We start from the raw sequence: 9,315 nt of genomic DNA, 5'->3' as shown, positions 1-9,315 counted from the left end.
TGTCACATTGCTGTTGATCCCAGTTTTTAATCAATGGATGCTCATGGTGATCATAAGCAAAGTCATCTCCATGTGCTTGAAAATGTTCGAAGTACCAAACCTGATCATCGAAGATATAGAACTTACATGAGTTAGCAAATCACACAACTCAAGCAATAAACCAAGGAATATAAAAAGAATGAAAATTACCTGTAGTAGTGCCAAGTTACCTACTAGGCCTGATCTTTTATTTTTCTTGAATTCTGCCAAGTTAGTTAGCAAATATTCCAGTGTGAACTCTGCCCAGTTGTATTTTTTTATCTTTGAAATGTCTGCAACAACTTCTAAGTAGTGGCTGCTAACATATTCCTTTGAGCATGGTGCCAAAACTGTCCCAATTGCATACAAAGACAAACATTCTAATGAAGTGCTCATCAGCTACACCACTCCGTATCTGTTTTTCTAAGTGAGTGAAAGTGATCGCCTTATCGCCCTTGTACAACGCAAACAACTTTGGGTCTGCTCGATTTTTACTAATTGTTATCTTCTCACCTCGGTTTGGCAAACCTAAGATGCATTCCACATCCCAAATACAGATTGGAACCACATGCTCACCTACTGTAAAGCTTCTATCCCTTTCACTGTAACCATCTGCAAGGGACTCGAGAAGAATGCGACGGATTGACATGGAGGGTACATTAAGCAATGGCCCTAAGTCCATCTCATGCACAAGTTTTATTTGGTCCTCATTCAGATCGTCACAGAGATCAGCAAATTTTCCAGGCATACATACTGTCGAAGGCTAAACACGAAAGCGTAAAATAAAGTCATCAAAACTGAAGATGAATGGCAACACTGCTGAAATAGAATGAACATCTACGCACATACCATCTCAACCGCCGCTCCCTGACAGCTGACCAAGAACGTCGACTAGAACCCGTCGATATCACGCACCTCCCTCACCGCGCTGCACTTCACAAGGGGAGCGGCGTGAGTAAGCCACCGCGACGGGCATGGGCTGCGCTGGCGTTCACTTTGGGGATGTCAGCTCTGATGTCACAGCAAACTCAGACTTCAGGAAGGGCAGTACCGTGAATGCTAGGCCTGTCCAAGGAACGACCTTCTGACTGGCGGTACCTTCGCGCTTGTTGAGAGGCTAAATGGTAACGACTGGATCCCTGTCTACGACGATGACGATTGGTCTTTGCGATTCAAGTGGTCGAGGCCTTTGAAATTCAGTCCAGAGAGCTTTGCGACACTAGAGTGGACCATTCCTGAAGATGCTGCCCCTGGTGTTTATAGGCTGAGGCATTTTGGTGCCTCCAAGCCGCTGATAGGGTTGATCGGGCATTTTACAGGTACCTCTCGCGCGTTTGCAGTGTGTTAAGCAATACACAACTTGTGACGATGTCCGAGAACTGTTGCTCTTTATGCTTTTGTTACAAGGAAATATATAGCGTGTACATTTGGGAAAATACATCCCACTATCGGGTGCATGTTCATATTATACATATCTAGTGCTTTGCAATAACGCAGGCCGTTTGAGGATCCTGTATGTATGTCGTGGATTCGCTCACGCATTACTTACTGTCTGTTGGTAAAGCTCATCTCCTTTTACCTTATTCCTCAAGAACTGAGTTAACAGTGGATTGGGCAAATTTGGACTCGATTTGTTCCCCCTTGAGAGACTATATAGTTCAGATTGCACTATCATGCAGATTGGATGTATATGTTAAGGCTGAGATGCGTGCAGATTGGATGCCATGTTGTATGGACATATAATTAATCCATGGTTGACCATTGTTCTCATCATGTGAGGTTTACCACCTTTGAGCTGTTTGATGGCAAATTCTCTGGCAAGATTGATTGATGTATTTCATGCGAAATGGAAAAGGAAATGTCAGTTCAGAGCCTGGCACTAGAGTGACATTTTCAAGCAAAATGCTGCACGAGTATCTGAGATGTTGTAATTTCTTGTATTGGAATGTGAACCTTGTTTTTAAGTCACCTGGAATGGACATTTCTGTCATGCATGCTTGCACGATAAAAATGACGAGACACCATACGCGGTTTCTGAATGAATTGCCATACTGATCGACACCAATTTCCAGAAATCATTTGCTGGAAGATGCTTTTCTTTGATTGACGAGTATGCACGAGCACATCAGTGATAGGCTATATGATATGCTGACTCCACCTGATCTCGAAAGGTAGTTTGGCTTAACATGTACTCCCTCCGTCCAAAATAAGTGTCTCAACTTTGTACTACATTTATTTTGGGACGGAGCTTTAGTACAAAGTTGTAGAGTTGAGACATTTATTTTGAGACGAAGGAAGTACAATTTCTCTCCGTATTGTGAATATATATGCATTGTCTTTTGCATGTCGCCGGATAGCATTTTGTATTGTTCTTTTTGCCAGTTGAAAAAAACATTTTTTTGCGGGGTGCCAGTTGAAAAAAACATTTTTTTGCGGGGTGCCAGTTGAAAAAACATAGCACGGAAGTTAACATTTCTCAGGAGGTGACATCTTTCACTGTGCAGTGGGATTGGATTTTCTCTTCGTAATGAGGCCTGCCAAGGGATGGTATGTTCGAGTCACGTGCATTTTAGATTGTCCTTTGCCACCTTCTACTTGGGTATGAAGAGAAGTAGAGCTCCATACATGGATTCCAACAATTTGATCCAATAGATGGATAATTGGAGGAAACAACATGAAGTATAGCTAGATAGAGAGATTTTCCAGCACTCGTGTTTGCTCATCTTTTGGCTTCCTCCAATATTCCGGGATTGTTCGGTAGACTGATTTCACATTTGAATCGCAAGTCTTGAATTCAATCTTGATGGGAGTATTTATACAACGGATGAATTTCTCACCATTCTTCACAAGTGGAATCGAATAAGGGCAGTAGGATGGTCACATTATTTTGCACTTGCAGTGTGCGTATTCACATGATAAAACAGTTTCTGAATGAGTTACTCCATACTCATGTCATGCTTTGGTAACAAAAGAAATGATATAGCATGTGGGACATTTCATCATTTTGTAAGATGCCATTTGGATAATTTTTTGAGTATGTGCATCTTGCAGCAAGATGGAGAGGCGAGGCGTGCCATCCTAAACGTACCCACTTACATTTTGGATTTAGATATCCACTTACCTTTTGCCCATGCTTGCATTTCATCAGTCGACCGACCGCATGCACAGCCACGTCCGCCGGTTGGCCGGGCTCAACCCTCTCCCAGTAGCCCGTCAGCGAGCCTCTATCAGTCATCAAGTGTGATGATTGCTGGCGGCAGGTGCTGTGCCTCGTCTCGACCACGAACAAACATCTTGGATGGGTTTTCTACAAGTTTAAGTGGAAGGAGTGAGTACAATCTACTAGATGTTCTTGAGATTTGTTGCAATTTGAAACTCATTGTTTGATTAAAATTTTCCCTCCCTCAACAAAACACCACCAAGTTGCGGGCGCGTTGAAGACATGCAGTTGTAGTTGGGGGCGACACTTACAGTTGCGTTTTTGAGGCAGATATGCAATTGCCCCTCCCTCGATAAAATTAACACCACCAAGTTGCGGGCACGTTGAAGACATGCAGTTGCAGTTGGGGGCGACACTTACAGTTGCGTATTTGAGGCAGACGTGCAATTGCCCCTCCCTCAATAAAACAACACCAAGTTGCGGGCGCGTTGAAGGCATGCGGTTGCTGTCAGGGGGTGACACTTGCAGTTGCTTGTTGGTTGCAAATATGCAAATGCCTCCCTGACAAAACATCATTAAGTTGCAATCACTTTGAAGACATGCAGTTGCTTGTGCAACCAGATGACAAATATTTTCAAATTCCGAAAATGAAAGTTGTTATTTAATAAATATTAAAAACAAAATGGATAGCAAGAACATTGTTGTTAGCAAGAAAAAGGTCTAAAACCATCATTAAAAAAAGAAGTAATGGTGATAAGACATGCAAAAAAATACCACAGGTAACACTGATGAGAAAAGTTTAAATCCAAAAAAACCTATATTTTGAAAAATACCATGTCAAAAATATAAACCAAACAAACTAAAAAAAGTGTATAGAGGAAAAATATACAAAAATGGAAAATATATTTGCCTATATACATACATACGCGTATAATAAACATGGTCATCCCATATTTACAATAAATTATGCACAAAAAATGTCCATTTAAAAAGTCTATGCATATGTTAAAAATATTGCAGATTTTAAAGAATCCGTACTTTCAACCCCCAGCCTCCTAACCTCGGTTTACTACAAAAGGCAGTCAACAACAAATAAAAAAACAGTCAAAATGAAAGGAGCAAAAGGCTAAAAGAAGACCTCAGGCCCGTCCAGCACGCCCAACCAACGACAGGCCCGACAGAAAAAAAAAGAATCTAAAAGAACAAAAGGAAAGAGCCCAACCCGAAAATAAACAGAAAAAAATGAGCTGGCCGCGCGCCTTAGCAGGCCGAAACGAGAAAATTCACACTCCAGAACGATTCTTGAAGCAAGTAAGGCAGACGGTTAACGCGTTAACCCGGACTTCGTTAAGTCTCAGTCGATTAAGATTTGTCCGTATCAAAAATAAAAAGTTTACAAAATGCATGGCAAAATGTCTATTCTAAAAAGAATTAGATCTTCCATTTTTCTAAAACAAGAAATTAGAAAAGGTAAAAAATAGAAATACAAGTGAAACCAGTTTTATAATAATAAAATGATAAATAAATACACTAACATACAAAAGGGAAAGGAAATATAAAAATGAAAAAAGGTATGTGTAGACACAGAGTGAGCTGCACCAGCGAGATTCCTACAATACACACAAGCCGAACAAAAAAAGAAAGAAAATACAAAACGTTCACACGGGAGACCTATGAGTGAGAAAATAAAAAACACAAAAATAAGAGAAATAGGAAAGGACCTTAAGCCGCAGCTCGTGGCCAGATATACAAAAGCAAAGCCCGTAGAAGGCACGCTCTACCCCCACTGGGACAAAAAGCCCAGTATGTTTTTCTTTTTTTTGAACATAGGCCAGTATGCTCTTTTTTTTGCGATGAATAGCCCAGTATGTTTTTGGATGAGAGGAATACCTCAGCGACAAATCACAGATCAATTGTACAAATCACCTAAGAAAAGATCAATTGCAGAAATAAAACTCATCGACTGAGACAACTGAGAATTAGCACAACCGTACTTACTTAATAATGCATGCTTTTCTGATTAGATGTGGGGCAACCCGCATAGAAAAGTCCAAAGCCAAAACCCAGGATTCCTCGCGTCCGCGTGTGTGTATATAGATATCAGCCCAGACACCGCCCGTGTACCCCATGAGGAACTAGAGAGCCAACCAGCCCGCCCACGCATCAGCTAAAGCACACACAAACAGCCCTCACGAGGCTTCTTCCCCTCCATTGGCTATCTTTCTTTCGCCATGACCACCCCAACGGCGACGCCGGCGAAGATGCGGGCCGTGCTTTACGACGCCTGCGGCGGAGGCACCGCCGGCCTCAAGGTAGGAGTTACCGGCCCCGCAGCTCTGCACGTGTTCTTTTTATTCTGGATAACGCGCGGGGAAGAGGGCCGAAGCTTGCGAGTTTGCTCTGTATTCCGGTCGGCGATCGAGGTTGGTGGTAAAGGATGATATGGCTGATCGATTCACTGCCTATTTGATTAGTTATTAGTAAGCATTAGAGTCTATGTTAGTTGTTTCCTGTGCCTCTCCCTTGGTGGAGAATTATTTTTTATGGCAGCTGGGTGGCTTTTTTTTTAGAACGAAGGCTCGCGGAGAGCCCGGCTTTGAATTAACAAAGCCATCAACCGGTTAGGAGTTACACACATAGAACAGACCACATCGGCCCAACAATACAAGGAAGCACTCTAGGAAGCTTACAACTCAACGCAGCGCACAAGCACGAAAGTAAAGAAAAACATAGCCCAATGCTTGCACTTGCCGAAGACCGCAGCAAAACTGGTGCCAAGGGTAGCGACCGGCAAGAGCACGATGAGGACCTACTAGTACAGAGTGAGGGTATGAACTCGGCTGACACTCCCAGGATAGAGAAATCCAAACATCTTCCTCCTCTCGCGCCGCAGAGGGAACCTTCCCTCTTGTCTTGGATCGAAAGGCGTCGAACCAACAGACCTGAGAAGCGCTCACCCTAGAGCAGAAGAGATGCCGACCTCGAGTCCTGGAGCAACCACAGAGCACGACCCCTTGGACAATGAGCACACCACATCCACCGTACCGTCGCAGCTTAGGACACCAGTAAACCGCAGGAAAGCCACCGGGAGCAGCAGCTAGGTGGCTTAATCACGCTTTTGCTCTATAATTTAATTTGTGAGGGGCACTAGGTGGTTGTACGATCGATTGAGTGGTTTGTTTGGTTGTGATGTGTTACACTAGATATTTTCTCTCTTTCTCATGTATACACGGCTTTAGGACTAGTTAAGATGTTACCGTGAAATTAATTAGTTAAATATTTTGGAAAGAAAGAAAAACAGTAAACATCAAGGTTTCCTTCTTCCATGGAGTTAAACCAGTAAAACCTACTATAACCATGTGATTCTGAAATCTCTCTAATGCAGCATGCACAAGTCCTCGTCCCTTCAGCAAAGAGGAATGAGGTCCTGTTGAGACTACAAGCTGCGACCGTCAATCCACTTGACTGGAAGATACAGAAAGGGGACTTGCGGCCTCTGCTGCCTCGTAGACTGCCTTTTATTCCAGGTAACTATCCTCAGTCATAGTGTCACCGTGTGGATGCTACCCATTTTCTATCTATCATGAGTTTTGTTTGGAGGTTTCCTATGTATAGACAGCAAAATAGCACCAAGGGTAGTTATGAGAACTTCATTTGATGATGTCTGTCTTTCAGTTTTATCAACTGTCAATATTTCCATTTCCTGTTGTGTCTTAGGCCCTGTTTGGAACACGGGAAACCCATATATAGGAACACTATTCACGTTGGAAAATTTCATGTTGTTTGGAGCGCAGGAACCGTCGTAGGAAAAGCGAAGGACAGGAATCGATTTCCTTCACTTGTACAGGAATTTCGCAGGATTCTGAACATCCAGTCCAACCACACTTTTTCCGTCTCGTCGCATAATAAGACCGAGGCACCGCAGCTACAATAGCCGCGCTCGAGCGAAAGCTAGCACAGAGTGAAAAGAAGGAACCGTGCCTGAAGAAGATGAGGTTGGGGTAAGAAAGAACATGTGGTGGAGAAAGGATGATTGCAGGATGTTCTTTGGCCACACGTACTTGGTAGTTGTAGGCAGCAAGATTCAGTGACAGGTCGGGCTTAAGGCTGTGTTTGACTGTGCTTTTAGGATTCATGTGATGTCCCAATTCCTGCATTCCAAACAGCATACTTGCAGTTTTCCCTATGTTTTCAATTCTTATCTTTTGCCTGCGATTTCCTTTCATATTTCTGTATATTTCCTATCCGGCGTTTCAAGCGGGGCCTTACTATGTTATTTGGTTCTTCACCTTTAACATCTATCTAGAGTGTCTCTTACCTTTTCGTTGTGATAAAGATAACATGTGTGTGTGTGTGTATGTGTGTGTTACTCAATTCATCGAACAATGTGCTAATAGCTGCATCTCTACTGCTCCTTTTCCTGCAGTGCCTGATGTCGCGGGAGTAGTTGTTGATGTTGGTCCTGGAGTGAATGGTCTCACAGCGGGTGATCAAGTTGTCGCCAAGTTGAACTCTCTTGTAAGTGAACTTCACTCATGACAACTTCTTCCCATGTTTTCCATCTCCATATACTTAGAAAAGAAGATGGTTTCCTCCGAATAATATCAACACATCATTTGGGACGTGGCTTGATGGGATAGTGCCCGGAACAGCGAGACGCATTCGTGAGTATGTGCTTTATTATGGGCTATCTGAAATTGCAGAAATGATTTGGTCTTTAACAGAACAACAAATACTCATTTTTTACAGGTTATCTTCTGAGCCACTACGTTGATCCGTATGTGGTCGCTACTCACTCCGACGGAGGCCAGGGAACGTTTGGTTACTGGATCTATCCGATGGGAGATGGTAGCACAGGCTATTTTCAACCGGTTTGAATGGCAGTCATGTAATAGGATAGGCAATTAGTTTTCTATCTTTTTTTTGCTAGCCGGTTGTGCCTTCTTTTTTTAGCTCTTTGTGAGCATCTTCTTGTTTTTTTTGAGACTTTAAGACCTGTCAAACTGTTTTGCTTACTAATAAAGTTGGCCGTATGCATCTTTCTGATGCAGAGGCCGGGGTCATTTCCCTTGTCGAAAAAAAAGAAAAAGAAAAGAAAAGAATATAGTTTAAGAAAAATCCTCTTCATTTAAAAAAATATTGCCGTAAACTCGTCAACATGACAATGTATTTGTTGTTTCAGAATGGAGGTGGACTTGCAGAGTACACTGTAGCATCCGCAAACCTGACTGTCAAAAGGCCAGCTAAGGTTTCTGCAGCTGAGGGTGCTGGCCTTCCCATTGCCGCAGGCACTGCGCTCCAGGCGTTGAGGTCCATTGGTTCCAAGTTTGACGGCACCGGCAAGCCTCTAAACGTGTTGATCACCGCTGCCTCTGGTGGCGTAGGCCTGTATGCCGTGCAGCTTGCAAAGCTGGCGAACCTTCATGTTACCGCCACCTGCGGCGACCGCAACATGGATCTTGTGAAGAGCTTGGGCGCAAACGAGGTGATGGACTACAGGATCCCAGAGGGAGCGACCTTGCAGAGCCCCTCCGGCCGGAAGTACGACGGCGTGGTTCACTGCACCGTCGCTGTCAGCTGGTCGTCTTTCCAGCCATTGTTGAGTGACGGCGGGAGAGTGGTAGACATCACGCCGAACTTGTCAGCCATCCTCACATATGTGCTGCACAGGGTGACATTCTCCAAGAAGCGCCTCGTGCCCCAGCTGCTCCTGTCGCTCAACAAGGTAGACCTGGAGTTCTTGGCCGGGTTGCTTGAGGAAGACAAGCTGAAGACGGTGATCGAGTCGAGGTTCCCGTTGAGCGACGCAGGCAAGGCGTGGCAGAGCAGTATCGATGGCCATGCCACTGGCAAGATTGTCGTTGAGATGAAGAGCTGATCGTCGTCAATATAATGCTATTATATTACCAACAGACTTGCATGCAGACAGTGGAGAGGAATACTTATGATGGAATCACTAGTCATTTGTACGTTTGTTTATGAGAAAATAGGCTAATTATCTGTTGGGGAACGTAGTAATTTTAAATAAATTCCTACGCATACGCAAGATCATGGAGATGCATAGCAACAAGAGGGAAGAGTATCGTCCATGTACCCTCATAGACCGTAAACGGAAGCGTTATGAGAACGCGGTTGAT

General features: G+C 43.7%; 1 protein-coding gene across 1 annotated transcript; it reads left to right on the top strand.

The window, feature by feature from the left end:
* The first annotated feature begins 5,316 nt into the window (after nt 1-5,316).
* LOC125555438 (chloroplast envelope quinone oxidoreductase homolog) lies at nt 5,317-9,056 on the top strand. The gene is made up of 4 exons (XM_048718398.2): nt 5,317-5,490; nt 6,564-6,705; nt 7,605-7,696; nt 8,361-9,056. The coding sequence occupies exons 1-4, from the start codon at nt 5,410-5,412 to the stop codon at nt 9,054-9,056; spliced, it is 1,011 nt and encodes a 336-aa protein (XP_048574355.2). The 5' UTR covers nt 5,317-5,409.
* Nucleotides 9,057-9,315: the final 259 nt, after the last annotated feature.

Source organism: Triticum urartu, chromosome 5A (assembly GCF_056163025.1).
Source record: "Triticum urartu cultivar PI428250 chromosome 5A, HENAU_Tu73, whole genome shotgun sequence".
NCBI classification, from domain to species: Eukaryota; Viridiplantae; Streptophyta; class Magnoliopsida; order Poales; family Poaceae; genus Triticum; species Triticum urartu.
The sequence above is the reverse complement of the archived record's forward strand: the minus strand, read 5'-3'. Positions and strand labels throughout refer to the sequence as shown.

What these genes read in the sequence shown, in the direction of transcription:
- LOC125555438 (XM_048718398.2), top strand. Translation starts at nt 5,410, where the DNA reads ATGACCACCCCAACGGCGACGCCGGCGAAGATGCGGGCCGTGCTTTAC. An exon ending in GAGGCACCGCCGGCCTCAAG is followed by an intron (nt 5,491 to 6,563) that starts GTAGGAGTTACC and finishes TCTCTAATGCAG; the next exon opens with CATGCACAAGTCCTCGTCCC. An exon ending in TCGCCAAGTTGAACTCTCTT is followed by an intron (nt 7,697 to 8,360) that starts GTAAGTGAACTT and finishes TTGTTGTTTCAG; the next exon opens with AATGGAGGTGGACTTGCAGA.